The sequence below is a fragment of the Sorex araneus genome, chromosome 6 (assembly GCF_027595985.1).
Source record: "Sorex araneus isolate mSorAra2 chromosome 6, mSorAra2.pri, whole genome shotgun sequence".
Taxonomy (NCBI): Eukaryota; Metazoa; Chordata; class Mammalia; order Eulipotyphla; family Soricidae; genus Sorex; species Sorex araneus.
Window position 1 is genome coordinate 83,342,325 of NC_073307.1, and position 17,664 is coordinate 83,359,988.

Genomic DNA, 17,664 nt, shown 5'->3' on the forward strand with positions numbered 1-17,664 from the left:
TCTTTTAAAAAGATACATTGAATAACTGCTATACTCTATGCAGCATACAAGGAAATAGGAATATAATACAGCAACACAAAAGGATCATATAATTCATCATAAAATACACACTGTGTGAAGAGTCTGGAACAATTGCTATTTCATAAGGGCTTATTTAAACAACAGTCACTGAAAGCTTCCTTTCGGATGCAAGAGTTATGTTTGGTCTTAGGAGGCAGGAGTTTTCAGATGCAGAGAATATGTAAAGAGTGCATTCCACAAAGAAGGAATAGCCTATGCAGAAACTTGAAGATTTAGAAAATGAAGAAATATTTGGAGAATGTAAAATGCAACTGGAATATAAGATGTCCATAGGAGAGTGGGGAAGATAAAGACTATTTATCAGCATTTAATGGTAGTATCATGCACCAGTTAGAAAGAAGGGAATGGAAGTTTATTTCTTCATTTCTGATTTATATAAAACTATTCGATTAATACCATTAACTAAGGAAAGCTATTAGGGGGAGGGGGTATAGATTCTGTGAACACAGAAAACCAAGCAATCTCAAAAAGTAATAAGCAAGAAATTATTATGGTTTAAAAGTCTTTGTAAGTCAGGAAGATCCTCCTGCTCCTGTTTCTTCTTGACCTTACCTTGAATGAAGTGAACAGAACCTGAACACTCTCAGGGTGAACTTCCTTAAATTGCTTAAGCTAAAACTCCATTTTAGTCCTTTTCTTTTTGTCTCCCTCCACCACCAACCCACCTCCTTTAGCTCCTCATTAAAAACAAAAGCAAACTATTATTTTCTCAAGATCATATCTAAATAATAGATGCATTGCACCTGTTGTGATTCTAAATGTCATTTTCTGGATTAAATCACATTCACTAAGTACTCATTTTATTGCACCCCCTTTCAATCCCTGCCAATCCCAATCCTCCCAATTTTGTTTTCTTAGTTCATGTTATTCCCTTTTTAACTGAATGTCACTGTCACTGTCGTCCCATTGTTCATCGATTTGCTTGAGCGGGCACCAGTAACGTCTCCATTGTGAGACTTGTTACTGGTTTTGGCATATCCAATACGCCACAGGTAGCTTGCCAGGCTCTGCTGTGCGGGCACAATACTCTCGGTACCTTGCCGGGCTCTCCGAGAGGGAGTGGAGGAATTGAACATGGGTGGGCAGCGTGAAAGGTGAACGCCCAATAGCTAAGTTATAGTGTATAGTTCTATGGAAAATCAATTCAGAGGTTTTTCAGCTACTTTTGACATTATAGACCATGGGTGACCCCCCAAAAATGAGATCTAGGAAACACAGCATTAGGAAGCCAAACTCAGGTAGGTTGACTTTATTTCTCCCTCGGCTGTAATTACAGTCTCAAAAGACTCCTGGTGGCTAAAGCTGAAGAGACAGTACGGAAGGCTAGGAGCTCATCTTTCGTTCAGTTACCCCAGTTCAATCCCTGACATCCCATGTACATTCCCACAAACTAGTGTCAGGGATCATTTCTGAATACAGGGTCAAAAACTCTGCCGGGTGTGCTCCCTGCCAAATAGAAAAGTCTGCTGGTGGTAGAATTGGATATTTAACTATCTCCCAGTCATTCTCCATAGACACTGTTAAAGAAACAGTTAAAGAAATCATATATGTTTTTAAATTCTTCTGTGAATTCCGATTATCTTTTAAAAGTTTAGTAAGAATTAAGTCCGTGAAAAATTATTTCACACAAATGGTATTTAATACTTATTTTATTTAATATTAAATAATTAAATATTTAATGATTTTATAGGTACACCACACATATTTATTGATTCTCTAGAGATCCATGAACATCAGGAATATGAAAGATGTTAATCTTCATTCTACCTCACATATAATAATATGTGGCAACGTATCCATTCTCCATAAAGTCTTTTGGAGGATGTAGCATATTATGACAATCTTTCTTCCACCTTCACAGGTAGTTGTTCATTCAGAAAAGCAGTTCTCTCTTTTTTTGTTTTTTTAACAAAGTTACATTACATTACAAAATTGTGTAAAATTTTGCCATGAATGCTTGAAAATCACATGTATATATCCTGTAGATCATTCTATCACTGTATCACTGTATCACTGTCATCCCCTTGCTCATCGATTTGCTCGAGTGGGCACCAGTAATGTCTCCATTGTGAGACTTGTTGTTACTATTTTGGGCATATCCAATACACCACGGTAGCTTGCCGGGCTCTGCCGTGGGACGGAGGAATTGAACCCAGGTCAACCGCGTGCAAGGCAAACACCCTACTGTGCTATTGCTCCAGTGCATTATAGATACCACTGAATTGTTTTCATCATCCACTATGTCCAAATTTATTTACTCTCCTTTCCCCTTCCTTTCAGTTACCAATAATGGTCTTATAACCCAAGAGAGTTGTGTGTGTTTATGTGTTTTAGTTCATCTATTTGTTTTCTCTATATATCACATATTAGTGAAATCATGTGATCTCTTTCCATAATATCCTTTAGGTCCATCTGTGTTCTTGCAAATGGCAGGATTTTCAGTTTATTTTTTAATAACTGAATAGTATTCTATTTTGTACGCCTAACATTCTCCATATCCAGTTACCTGTTTTAATAAACAATTAGATTGTTTCCAATCATTGTAAGTGAAGCTATAATAAACATGGGGATTCATACATCTCTCTGAATTAGTGTTCTTATGATTTCTAGGTAAATATCCAGAAGCATAACAACTGGATTATATGGAATTTTGGTTTTCCAAAAGAAAAATGGGTAAGCAGCAGAGTAGGCATTGATAATTGAATAAGTTCAGAGAATATTGGGCAATTCATATTAAGCGTAATTATCTCCTTTCTGACCTTGGAGTGATTAAGGAGGGATCTACCAACTCCTGGAGTATGATAGTTAGATAGATCAAGGAGTTAGGGAAAAACAGACTTTCTCAGATAATCGCATCTTGAATGGTTTGCTACTCCTAGACTTTCCTTACAAGAACGGGTGAAAGAAATTCTCTAAACCAAATAAATAAATAAATAAATAAAGCCTACCAAAAATTGCAAAAGAAAATCAAGATACAGAACCAAAACTAAAGACAAAATGACAATAATAAGTCTCATCTTTGTAGTTAAATTTTGAAAGTGGACTGAACTCTCCAATCAAAACAAAGTAGGGTATTCTTAAAGCCAAAACTTAATTATGCTATTTATAAGAAGTCACTCAAATTACAAAGACTAAGACAAAGTGAAGAGGTCAAAAAAATGCTCTAAGATAATTGAAAACTTTTTTTTTTTTTGGTTTTTGGGTCACACCCGGCGATGCAACAGGGGTTACTCCTGGCTCTTCACTCAGGAATCACCCCTGGCGGTGCTCAGGGGACCATATGGGATGCTGGGATTAGAACCTGGGTCGGCCACGTGCAAAGCAAATGCCCTACCCGCTGTGCTATCGCTCCAGCCCCAATAATTGAAAACTTTAATGACAGATTCACTATATTTATATGAGACAAAATAGACTTGTGGCCAAAAAACGTAGCAAGAGACAAAAGTAAACACTGTATAGTAATAAAAAAGGTCAATATAACAGGAATATGTTTCACTTACTAATATATTTTCATCCAACATAGCAGCACCATAATATATTAAGTAAATGTTGACATTGATCCACTTCAATATAAAAAAAAAATTTTTGACACACTACTTAAAGCAATGGACACATCATTCAGACAGAAAATTCAAACTAGAAACAATATCTAAGGGACAAATTGCTGGAGATGACCTTAATATTTATAGACAACTTCACTTCAAAACTAATAAAATAAAAATACATTTTTCCAAGCATTGATGGAACATATTCAAGAATATACTATTACCTTTTTATTAACTCTTTCAGGATTAAGCATAGAATTTGTATTTGTGATTCTTCATTTTTTGCATTAAGTTTATATATTGCTATAAAATTTCCTCTTAGCATTGCTTTTGTTGCACATTATAGATTCTGATAATTTGTATTTTAATTTTCATTTGTCCCCAGATTCTTTTCATTTTGATCTTTAATTTCTTCACTGGCTCAATAGTTGTTGAGTTACACGCTGTTTATTCTCCATCTCTTTGTGGGCTTCCCTCTCTTTCTTCTTTAGATTGAATTTTTAGTTTCAGGTCATTGTGATCCAAAAAGATGCTTGACATAATGTTCATCTTAGTAAGTGTATTGGAACTTATCTGGTGTTTCAACATTCAGAATAAAGAGCATCAGAATAAAGAGAAAATCTGAACAGTTTCATCATGAGTAGACCATTTAAACTACTATAAAGCATCCCAAAGACCAAAAGTTCAGTACCAAATGGCTCCAGTAAATTGAGTAAAACTTTCAAATAACAATGAACACCAATACTTATAAAATTCTATTATACACTGAAAATTTGAGAAGTTTTTAAATGAATTCTCTGAAGCAAATATTATCTTGACTTAAGACCAGTCACACAAAAAAGAAAACTATAAAAATAAAAGAAAGTTATGTAGACCAGTACCTCTGATGAATATAAATGCAAAATACCTCAACAAAATACCAGCAAACCAACTCCAGAAATGCATCAAATAAGCCATACACTTTGATCAGTAGGATTTATTTCATTGCTGAAAGGATGGTTCAACTTATACAAATTAATACACATGATAGACCACATCACTAAAGAAGGACAAAAGTATCATATCATCCATTTGTGATTTCTTTTTTTTTTTGGTTTGGGGGCCATACCTGGTGGTGCTCAGGGCTTACTACTGGCTCTGTGCTCAGTAATCACTCCTGAAAGACCATATGTGGTACCATGGATCAACCTGAATCAGCTACATGAAGGCAAGCTCCTTACCCATATCACTCTGACACTTGTGATTTTTTTTAAAGTTAAAATGTATAAAGAGAAAATATATCTACAATCAAAGCAACATTTAACAAACCCACAGCCAACATCATAATTAATGGGAAAAAATTAAAGCACTACCTAAGATCAAGAACGAGATACAGAGGTCTGGTCTCAGCATTAATAGAGTATCTGAAGTTCTAGTAAGACCCAAATGGATAAGAAGAGGTATAATAAATTGAAAAGTGAGAAGCAAAACTATCATTATTTACAGAATATATGATAATATATATATAGAAAAGCCCAAATACTTTAGAAAAATAGAAACTATTAACAAATGTAGATTTAGACAGGCTAGAAAACACAAAAATTTGTTGTGATTCCTGCCTTTTGTTCCCTTGGTTTGACAAACCATTTTAGATTCTCTCACTTTAAGTCTGTCTTTATAAGTTAAGTGAACCTCTTATAAATACTAAATAGATTTTGTGTGTGTAATAGAGTATATGTGTTAATTCATCAGAAAACTGTACCTTTTGATTTGTGAGTTCAGTTTATATGTCAGTGGTTATTGATATATGAAGATTGGCTACAGCCACCTTGTATTTTGTTTCCTGATTCTGGTTTCTCATTCAACTTTGTGGGATCTATCTTTCAACTTAGATTGGAGAATTCCTTTCAAAATTTCATGTAGCAGAAGTTTAGTGTTGGCAAAATCCCTTTAGATTTCATTTGTCTTGTAAGATGGTTACATCTCTCTCATACCTAAAAAGACAGTTTTGCAAGGTAAAATAGTCTTAGCTGGAAGTGTTATCTTTGAATACTTTTAATATATCATTTCATTTTCTTCTGGCTTATAGAGTTTCTGGGGGAAAATGATGAAATCCTTTGTATGTTACCTCCTTTTAATTTTTCCCACTGCCTTATTTTGTTGTCTCCAACTTTTGTTTCCATGACTTACTCGAACCCTCATTTATTAAGTTTTCACAATTTGACTTTGTTTACATATTTAAAGCTTTATTCTACCCCTTGTTTGTTTTACATCCAAGTTTATTAACTTTTTTCTGTGTTTTGTTTTATCTTTTTGATTAGTATTTTACAGTTCTTTTGCATCACTTTTAAAATTTTCTTCCAGCTTCCTCCTCCAGTTTATTGTAGCAATTTTGAACTTTGTATCTGATAGGGAAACACAGTCTCCCCTGCCTTTCAGGTAGGGTACGGAGATTTGCTCTGTCTATGAGACCTCATATTCCACTGAGAGTTTAAGATGCCAGGTATTACATAATTTTATCTATTTTGTTACTGTAAGCTTCTCTGTTTAAAAATCTGGGTCAACAACCTGAACTACAACTACAACAATTTGAACTACTACAGTAATTGAACTACTTTTATTTTTTCTCGAAGAAAGAGATATGGTTTCATTCGTTTCGTTGCTGTTATTATTTGGCTTTGTTCTGTATTTCTTTCTGGTACTGGGAATTAAAAACTCTAATAATTACAAGATAGGAAAACTATACACTCTACCACAGCACTATATTTGTTGATTTAATTTTATTTAATCAGGTTTTCTGTAATTACATTTGCAAACTTGAGGGGACAGGAATGAAGAGTCCTAGCAGGCTGGAGAGGGGAGGGGAGGCTGATTTGTGTTGGTTGCACCACCAGTATTTCTTCTCTCCTCCTCTGAACCTCAGTTATCTTTTAACTATCAGTGCACTTATGTGGTCAAAACCTGTCACAAGGGTATTGAAGGGAGAGTGCAGTCTGAGTGCTTTCTCTGCTCCTTCTTCCTGGACTCCTAGCCTGAGTGGGGCACCCCAGGTACTGCACCTGACCGTCACCCAGCCAAGCATATTTCTGCTCTTTTTCCCCCAGGACCTCAGATGAAAACAACAGCCTGCCCCATCTCACAACACAACCCTAGACAATTCTGTCTATTTTTCTCCCATCCAGTAAAATGTAAACCTGCATTGCCTCCCCTCTTGTGCAGTCTGTGTTGGTCTCAGGGGTGCTTCACCCCACTCTCTGTCTTACTGGTTGTCCCTCTTGACAAGAAACAAGGAATCTCCTCTATCACTAACTTGGCTTTAAAAACTAAAATCAGTGTTCTTTTTTTTATAAGCCATGCAGCTTTTGAGCAGTTCTGTTTTGCTTGAATCTGGTTCTAAGATGGATGAGAACTGTAAGTTAATTCAATTCTGGAATCAGTCCAAAAATCAAAACAAAAATTCATCCCGGAAATTGGAGAAATAGCACAGCAGATAGGGTGTCTGCCTTGCATGCGACTGACCTGGGTTTGATCCCCAAAACCTCACTGGGTCCCACAACCCCTTAAGGAGTGATCCCTGTGTACAAAGCCAGGAGTAAGCCCTGAGCACAGCCAGGTGACCCAGAAACAAAAACAAAAAACTTATTCCATGTTCTTTTTTCCTTACTCACTACATTATGCTCAGCTACGTTGTCCAACATAGAAGAGGTTCTTCAGCAAGAATCAATTGCAAATTAAAATAAAGAATTAAGTTGTTCTTCAAATGCTAGAGTGAGTGAATGACTTTATAAATTATTATTAAAGTGAGACAGTGGATCTTTTATTCTTAAATAATAAATCCAAGAAACTTTAAAATTTTATCTCTACACATGGAGAAGTAAATACTATAAAATCTCACAATGATATACATTTTTCAGAAAACAAGTATCAATTTAAATATGATCTGGTGCATCCATTAAAACAAACAAAAATTGGGGCTGGAGCGATAGCACAGTGGGTAGGGCATTTGCCTTGCACTCAGCCAACCCAGGTTTGAATCCCAGCATCCCATATGGTCCCCTGAGCACCACCAAGGGTAATTCATGAGCATAGAGCCAGGAGTAACCCCTATACATTGCCGGGTGTGACCCAAAAAGAAAAAAAAATTCAATTTTTTTTTTAAATGAGTGCAATTCACACTAACATTGTATTAGTTTCAGGTATATAACATAATGATTTAACATTTATATTTGTGATTGCAAATCCAGTTAGCATTTATCATAATGCATAAGTCACAAAATTTTTCTTTTTTCATTATTTTTGCTTTTTTTGGGGGGTCACACCAGCGATGCTCAGGGGTTCCTCCTGGCTCTGCACTCAGGAGTTACTCCTGGCGGTGCTCGGGGGACCATATGAGATGCCGGGGATCAAACCCGGGTCAGCCATGTGCGAGGCAAATGCTCTCCCTGCTGTACTATCACTCCAGCCCCACAAAATTTATTTCTTATATGAGAATACCTACTCTCATCAACAAATACACAATATGATATTAGTAACTGTAGTCATCATGCAGTATATTATATACCTGTGACATACATATTTTCATAACTTGAGTTTTGTGCCTTATGATCTGCTTCATTCTTTTTGCCCACCCACACATCCACATTTGGCAACCATCAGACTTTGTTCTCTCTAACTATAAGCTTGGCTTGTTTAGTTTGGGAGATTGGGAGTGAATTCTTTTTTTTTTTTTTTTTTTTTTGTCTTGAGGGATGGTGGTGTGGGTCACATCAGTGGTGCTCCAGGCTTACTCCTGGCTCTGCACTCCTGGATCACTCTTGGTGAGGCTTAGACGCTGTTGTCTCGGGTTGGCCACATGCAAAGCAGTTGCCCTCCCTGCTATACTATCACTCTGGCCCTGATTTTGTTTTTTAGATGCGTCACATAAGTAAAGTCATGGTATTTGCTGGCTTATTTCACATAGTATAATCTCAAGTTCCATCTGTATAGTCCCAAGTGACAGGACTTTATTCTTTTTATAACTAAATAGTCCATTGTATTAAATTGCTATATTTTCCCTTTTGGGGGTGGGGCATACCCAGCAATTCTCAGGGGTTGCTCCTGGCTCTGTACTCAGGAATCACTCCTGACAGTGCTTGGGGGACCATATGGGATGCTGGGGGTCGAACTCTGGTTGACCGCGTGCAAAGCCAATGCCCTCCCCACTGTACTATCACTCCGGCCCCATATTTTCTTTACTCACATATCCACTGCAGAATATTTAGGTTGTTTCCATAGCATGGTTACAGTAAATGAAACTGCAATTAATATGAGATGTGTATATCTTTTCAATTTTTTTAAACTTTTTCTTCTATCACTCTGAGATAGACCCTTAGAAAATTGTTCATGATTGGATTTCAGTCATACAATATTCCAACCCCATCTCTCCACCAGTGTACATTTCCCGGTACCCGGATCCTCGGGTTCCCTCCATCATTCCCCACCCCCTGCCTGCCTCTGTGGCAGGCATTTTTCTTCTTTGTCTCTCTCTCTCTGTCTCTCTCTCTGTCTCTGTCTCTCTGTCTCTGTCTATCTCTGTCTGTCTGTCTGTCTCTCTCTCTCTCTCTCTCTCTCTCTCTCTCTCTCTCTCTCTCTCTCTCGCTCGCTCTCTCCTTCTACCTTTTGGGCATTGTGGTTTGCAATACTGATACTGAAAGGTTATCAAGAATATCCCTTTACCTACTTTTAACACACAGTTCTTGTCTAGCATAATCATTCCCTGCTAATATTCTCATACTAGTATCTTCTCTCTCTTCTCTATCTTACCTACCCTCCACCACACACACACTTGTGGTTAGATCCAACCATTGACCAGTCCTCCTAAGCCCTGTTTTCCGTGGCCATGGATATTAGTCTTCTACTGTATATTTTTATATACCACAAATGAATGTAGTCATTCTATATCTGTCCTTCTCCTGACTCATTTTGCTCAGCATGTCCATCCATTTATAAGCAAATTTCATGACTTCATTTTTCCTAACAGCTGCATAGTATTCTGTTGTGTAGATGTGCTATAGTTTATTTATCCATTCATCTGTTCTTGGGCACTCAGTTTGTTTCCAGATTCTGGCTATGCTGGACAGTGGGGCAATGAACATAGGAGTGCAGATGGTGTTTCTGCTGTGTGTTTTTGGGCCTCCAGAGTGTATTCCCAGAAGTGGTATTCCTGGGTCAAATAGGAGCTCAATTTCTAGTTTTTTGAGAGACATCCATATTGTTTTCCAAAAAGGCTGGACCAGGCGACCTTCCCACCAATAGTGAAGGAGAGTCCCTTTCTCCCTGCATCCACATCAACACTGGTTGCTTTTGTTCTTTTGGATGTGTGCCAGTCTTGTGGTGTGAGATATCTCATCATTGTTTTGATCTGAATCTTCCTAATAATTAGTGATAAAGAGCATTTTTGTGTGTGTCTTCTGGCCATTCAAATTTCTCTTTGAGAAAAATTCTGTTTATTTCATCACCCCATTTTCTTATGGGATTGGATTTTTTTTCCTGTAGAATTCAACCAGTGCCTTGTATATCTTTGATGTCAACTTCTTATCAGAAGGGTATTGGGTGAATATCCTTTACATTATGTAGGGCTGTCTATATAGCCTGGTCATTGTTTCTTTTGAGGTGCAGAAGCTTCTTAGTTTAAGACAGTCCCATTTGTTTATCTTTGCTTCTGCTTGCTTGGTCAGTGACATTTCATCTTTGAAGATACCTTTAGCTTCAATATTGTGGAGAGTTTCATCAACCTTTTCTTCAATGTACCTTATGGATTCTGGTCTGATGTTCAGGTCTTTAATCCATTTTGATCTGCCTTTTGTGCATGGTGTTAGGTAGAGGTCTGAGCACGTAGCTGTCAAGTGTTGCCAGCACCACTTGTTAAGGAGGCTTTCATTGTTCCACTTCATATTTCTTGCTCCCTTATCAAAGATTAAATGATCATATATTTGGGGTGTGTGTAAGGATATTCAACCCTATTCCATTGGTGCACGGGTCTGTCTTTATTCCAGTACCATGCTGTTTTAATTATTACTGCTTTTTAATACAGTTTGAAGTTGGGAAAGGTGATGCCTCCCATATTTTTTTCCCCAAGAATTGCTTTCACTATTCATGGGACCTTATTGTTCCATATAATCAATTCTTTGAAAAATATAATGGACATGGAGAGTATCATGCTAAGTGAAATGAGTCAGAAAGAGAGGGACAGACATAGGACTGCACTCATTTGTGGAGTATAGAATAACATAACATGAGGCTGACACCCAAGGACAGTAGATACAAGGGCCAGGAAGATTGCCCCATAGCTGGAAGCCTGTTTCATAAGTGGAAGGGAGAAAGCTTGTAACTATCTCACGGTGATTCAATAAAATTTAAAAAGATAAATTTTTTAATTAAAAAAAGAAAGAAAAATATCATGGATATCCAGATAGGAATCACACTGAATCTGTATAATGCTTTGGGGAGCGTTGCTATTTATCTTTTCAATTTAGTGTTTTTATTTTCTTCAGATACATACCCAGGGTGGAATTTCTGAATCCTGTGGTAGTTCCCGTCTTAAAACTTGTGTGTGTTGGGGGGGTGGAGGGGGCTTCTCACTTCCAATTCTGCAGCGGTTGTACCAATTTACTTTCTACCAATAGTAGAATTACTTTTTCTTCACATCCTAGAGATCCTTTTTTTATTTCTTACCCTTTTTATACTACCCAAGCTCACTGATGTGAGGTGACAGCTCATTGTGGGAACATTTTGCATTTCTCTGGTGTTTAGTGCTGTTAAACATCTATTCACATAACTGTTGACTGATAGTTAATAGTATCTACATTGGAAAATATCTAATAAGATCACTTGCTCTTTTTCAAAAAGTTTTTTGAGTTTTGGGCCACACTTTGTGGTGCTTAGGGCGTACTCCTGCTCTGTATTCAGGGATCATTCCTGGTGGGGTTCAGGGAACTATATGGGATGTCAGGGATCAAACCTGGGTCAGACCCATGCAAGATCTGGTCCTTGAGTTAATCTCCTAGAACTTCCCCTGAAGGAGGGGATTTACCTCTGTTAGTTGTTATGACAATGTTCAACCCCACCTATGTGTACCCTCACTCTTCATGATTTCTATATAACTATGCTGTAAGGGGAAAGAGGGGACTAGGATGATGGAACGGCGATGACTCTGACTACCACTATGACGACAAGGAAGATGACAATGACTGAGACTATGAGGACCATGACTGTGACTACAATGACGATGATGGGAAAAGAGAAGAAATTACTATGCTGTAAGGGGAAAGATTGAACTACGTTGGGGAGGAGAGAGAAATAAATTGTCTACCAACCAGCCCGGGGCCCACTTCCTGTTTCTCCGTTCCCCAGGTCCTTCGTCCGTCCGTTGCCATAGGCCAGCTAGGGGAGTGATTCTTGGCCACCAAATGCTCTTGTCCTGCACCCCCCACGTTTTTTTTTTTTTGAAAATCATAATTTAGTACCTTTTGTGGTTCATGTGAAGTTTAGGATTGTTCGTTCTATTTATATGAAAAGTATGTTGAAACGTCAATATAGATTGCACTGAACCTGTAAAATGAGTCTATCATATGAGCATTTCAACAAAAACTACATTTTACAAGTTTAAGGTTAGTTGTGCAAAAAACACACAGCAAAAATTTTTATGATCAATCTTAGAAGTCTGAAAAAATAATATTTGCAAGGATATATTTTATGTTAAAACATGTTTGTCTACAGCTAAAGGAATGTTTTTGTAATGTCTTGTCAGTATTTCTTCAACAAATAGCAAAAAAGGGAATGCGATTTTCAAATCAAGCTACTGGAACTCAGTTTGTGAACACTAAGAGTCCCCAAGCGTGACACAGTCCCTAGCATCATCAGATGTAGCCTTCTGACTCCTGAGTACTGCAATCCTCATGACCCCAAGTACCGTGGGGCCTAACACTCCATTTCTAGGTAGAACACCAAATAGTCAGACCTATACACTTCCTCAGGTGAGTGAGCATTGCTGAGTGGTCCTGTTCCTCAACCCCCATCCCATTCCCAAACGACCGCACGTGACCTCTATAAAGTTAATAATAAAATACTTGAAGTTAAAACATTTACAATCTTTTCTGTTTGTTTTCCTAGGGGCACACCTGGTGGTACTCAGGCTTCACCTTCTCTGGGGTGACTGGAGTGTCATGCAGTGTCAGCGACTGAACTAAGGGCCTGGAATGGTAGGGATGTGCTCTGCTATCTCAGCCATACTCCTGACCCAAAATATACACTATTTTAAGAGTGCAAAACAAATGTTAAATGGAATATGTGTCACGTGAGGTTGATATCTATATTATAAAATGCTATATAAGGGGCTGGAGCGATAGCACAGTGGGTAGGGCGTTTGCCTTGCAGGCAGCCGACCCAGGTTTGATTCCCAGCATCCCATATTGTCCCCTGAGCACCGCCAGGGGTACTTCCTGAGTGCAGAGCCAGGAGTAACCCCTGAGCATCGCCAGGTGTGACCCAAAAATAAAATAAAATAATAAAAATTTTAAAATGCTATATAATTGTTAATAATATTATGTATAAATCATCACTAATGGTATAAATGTCAAGTAACTAAAAAAATTATCAGATAAAACTTTTCTTCCAGATTGTTATACCTGCTCAGACCACTCTCCCTGGATCAGTTCTTCTTCAAACACCATGGGATTATCCATGTTATTTGCCACAGTGATTATGTAACAAATATCATTACCAGAAGAGCAAAAGAATGAGGTAGGATGTGATTTTCAAGATAATATTCATTCATTTAGACAGATTCTCCATTTGATTAATTCCCATGGTAGTTAATAAGGCACTAGATTCCAAGTATCAAAGAATTATTTCTGACACAATGATCCATAATTAAACATTTATATTCCTATAGATCCTAATAATTCCTTAGTTCTGTTTCTTCTGGAAAAGTCTCGTGCTTCTCTGGAGTGTAATTCACTGATTTCCCTTGCTCAGTTTCTAATCTCAGCCACAACATATCCATTGGATCCATGCTTCCAAGCAACACATTTAATTAAGTGGGGTATTTTGCCCCCTTGCTAAAGTCCTATATCTAAGTTCTAGGATAGCATCGCAAAGTAGAAATGTAAAAGCATGTAGTAAAATTACAGATGTTAACTAATCTAAAGTTCGGAAACATGGGGGAAAAGGTAAAGATGATGCATTGGTCTACTACCAAACTGAATTAGTACAAGACAAAATCACCTTGAGGGACTCCAGGTCTAAAAAAAAATAATGAAAGTACCAATTATAAAATAATAAAAGTACCAATTATAAAATACCAATTATAAAATAATTATATTATAAAATAAAATAATTATAAAATAAAATAATCATATTATATATAATAAAATAATTATATTATAAAATAAAAGTACCAGTTATTGGATATGCCAAAAACAGTAACAATAAGTCTCTCAACGAGAAATGTTACTGGTGCCCGCTCGAACAAATCGATGAGCAACGGGATGACAGTGACCAATTATAAGGTAAGTACATTCAAAAATTATGGAAACAAGAGAGTTTGAAGGACATGGAGAAGAGAAAAGTGTTCAATCAGAGGTAGATAAACAGAACCTATCTTTCACTACTGATGAGAAAAGGAAAGGAAGACATACAGAGTGAGAATTGGGAAAAAAATGGGGAATGTCGGAAGTGAGTAACAGGACTGAATGGTAGTTTATAGAAAAGAGAGTAGGGTAAGGAAAATAAACAATGGGTTGGCAGAACTAGAAAAACAAAATTTTTTTTTTTTTGCTTTTTTGGTCACAACCTGTGTTGCACAGGGGTTCCTCCTGGCTCTGCACTCAGGAATTACTCTTGGCGGTGCTCGGGAGACCATAAGGGATGCTGGGAATCGAACCTGGGTCGGCCGCGTGTAAGGCAAACGCCCTACTCACTGTGCTATCACAGATATAGAAATTAAGAAATTAATTTCCCAGAACTAGAAATTAAGAGGATATTATGAACCATTGAAATGCATGTAAAAATGGAAAATTACATTTAAAACACCTAGTTCCAAAATACAAATATTTCATATAAAAACTAATGACTTCCCCAAAGCTTCATACGATATGACAGACAATTCAAGGGATCTGAGAGATAGTACAGTGGTAAGGCACTTACCTTGCGCACAGTCAACGTGAGTTTGATTCCCAGCACCCCAAGCATGCCAGGAATGCAAACCCAGGAGTGAGCCCTGAGCACTGCTGGGTGTGGCTGAGAGAAAGATAACCACATTTTTATATATTTATATTTATATAGTTTATATATTTAATATAAATAAAACAAGTATTTAATGTCACATTTCATTTAATACTTTTTATATTAATTTTTATATTATACAAATTCAAAATTATCATTTTCTGAAGATGGCAAAAAAACTGGATTTGCTACTAGAAGAATAGGAATGGGTTAAAGTTCTCTGCAGGTTCCTACCAGACAGGTATTTTATATTTGTGCTCTATTCATAGCTTCCTTGTTCTCACAGGGATGATTGAATCCTTTTCACCCAATGAGGTGTAGCCCCAAGTTTCAGTCTCAGCAGGAAAACTGTCTCCTGTTAAGAAACCATGCAAGACTTCACACCCAGACAACATCGCCAGCATGGCACATGGGTTGCTGATGTAGCATCAGTAAGCACAGGCAGAGTGAGTCTGAGAAAAGACAATATGATTGAGGCAAGCTTAGCAACAAGCTAAGCATAACTGTCCATAGAGACAGATATTTTCTATCAAGAAAAATTACATGGGTTTTTTTTTGGGGGGGGTGCGGCTTTTTGAGTCACACACCCAGCGATATTAAGGGATTACTCCTGGCTCTGCACTCAGGAATTAGTCCTGGCAGTGCTCAGGGGGTCATATGGGATGCCATAGATCAAAGCCAGTCAGCTGTGTGCAAGGCAAACGCCCTACCTATCACTTCGGTCGCCAAACATACATTAAAAAAATCTCAAGTGCTGCCTAAATATGATCTTTTGTAAGTGAACAGGAACATTCTATCTACTCATACACCTGCATTCCATCTTCAGATCCTTAAGCCTATACCCCCTCACTTGTCATAGCTTCCAAACAGAACTGCCCTGTTTTTGTTTTCAAGAAACCACTCAGGCTGCATCTCCTCCCTCTCACTCTTCCAGAGGAAGAGAAAAATGATCATCAAAAGGCAGTTGCAGGGGCCGGAGCGATAGCACAGCGGGTAGAGCGTTTGCCTTGCACGCGGCCGACCCAGGTTCAATCCCCGGCATCCCATATGGTCCCCCAAGCACTGCCAGGAGCAATTCCTGAGTGCAAAGCCAGGAGTAACCCCTGAGCATCGCTGGGTGTGACCCAAAAAGCAAAAAAAAAAAAAGGCAGTTGCAAAAGCAACACCTAGAACCGGTTTCATGCCCAGGAGAAGATGCTCTGACTCCTCCTCATGGTTTCAGGTGCTCCACATGATCAGAGAACTTCTCTAGTAACAAACCAGGGAAATGATCCCTGAAAGTATAGTCTTGAGAACTGACTTTCTTTTAAGCATAATGCACTTAGTGGTTGGTTTTTCAATATTGACAGTTGACTCTGGGGCCAAGTGAGTAATTAACATCATCCTAAAGCTCTCTCTTATATGCTTTCTCTGTTCTTCCTCAAACAGACCTCAAGCTGTGGACCAATGCAATGGCACCACAGTGACAGAGTTTATCCTCGTGGGCTTTGAGCAGAGCTCTCCTTCCACCAGGACATTGCTCTTTGTCCTCTTCCTAGCCCTCTACAGCCTTGCCATGGCCATGAATGGTCTCATTATCTTCATCACCTGGACAGATCCTAGGCTCAACAGTCCTATGTACTTTTTCCTTGGCCACCTGTCCTTCCTGGATGTCTGCTTCATCACCACCACCATCCCACAGATGCTGATCCACCTGATCGTCAAGAACCATGTGGTCTCTTTTGTGTCTTGTATGACCCAGATGTACTTGGTCTTCTTTGTGGGTGTGGCTGAGTGCATCCTCTTGGCTTTTATGGCCTATGATCGTTATGTTGCTATCTGCCACCCTCTTAACTATGCCCAGATCATGAGCCAACAGGTGTGTGTGAGACTAGTGAGTACTGCCTGGTCCTTTGGGCTTATCAATGGCATCTTCCTAGAGTATGTGTCATTCCGGAATCCCTTCTGTAGAGACAACCATGTAGAAAATTTCTTTTGTGAGGCTCCCATAGTCATTGCTCTCTCCCAGGGCGACCTCCTGTTCATCATGAAGGTCTTCTTTGTTGATGCTATCGTGGTGCTTCTCAGTCCCATGGCACTCATTGTCATCTCCTATGCCCGCATCCTGGCTTCTATCCTTGGCAGAGCCTCCTCTTCAGGTGGTCGAGGAAAGACTTTCTCCACTTGTGGCTCCCATTTGACTGTGGTCATATTTTTCTACACTTCGGCCATGTTTTCTTACATGAACCCTCGCAGTACACATGGCCCTGACAAAGACAAACCTTTGTCCCTCCTCTATACTATCATCATCCCTATGTGTAATCCCATCATCTACAGCTTTCGAAACAAGGAAATGAAAGGGGCCATGGGAAGGGCCCTTCGTAGGACTTTGTCTGGTCCAGGAAGACTCTGTTTGAAAATAATCCTGAAATGGAAACACCCCTCTGAGCCCTAAGTGTTGGATCATTCTCTAATATTCAAAAGCACCAGGAAAGAGTATACAAACTTCCTTTCTACCAGGCTCCAACCTGAAAGTTATTTTTGATGTCTAGTGTTGACCGCTGACAACACAGTAAACATTGTTTTCTCCTGAAACTTATTCCACTGCCTAAGTTTTGCCTAGATGCTTCATAATAAATTGGTTTTTTCTTTCAGCTTACCATTTTTTACTGTCTTTCTTACACTCCATTTCATTTCCTAGATTTGCCTTTGTTGCGTGCTCCTATGTGAGAAAGTAGGAAAGAAATAAGAAAGGGGAGTTAGGGAGAAAAAAAGTAATGACATTAAGAAAAGTCAGAGAGGGGCTGGAGCGATAGCA

The 17,664-nt window shown here is 38.4% G+C and overlaps 1 protein-coding gene and 1 pseudogene across 1 annotated transcript; one reads left to right on the top strand and one right to left on the bottom strand.

Annotated features, from left to right (window-relative positions):
- The first annotated feature begins 275 nt into the window (after window positions 1-275).
- Window positions 276-17,301, top strand: LOC101557258 (olfactory receptor 10AD1-like). The gene is made up of 2 exons (XM_004610593.2): window positions 276-358; window positions 16,296-17,301. Exons 1-2 carry the CDS (start codon window positions 276-278, stop codon window positions 17,299-17,301), a joined length of 1,089 nt encoding a protein of 362 aa, XP_004610650.2.
- LOC129406148 (small nucleolar RNA U3) lies at window positions 15,967-16,157 on the bottom strand (annotated as a pseudogene).
- Window positions 17,302-17,664: the final 363 nt, after the last annotated feature.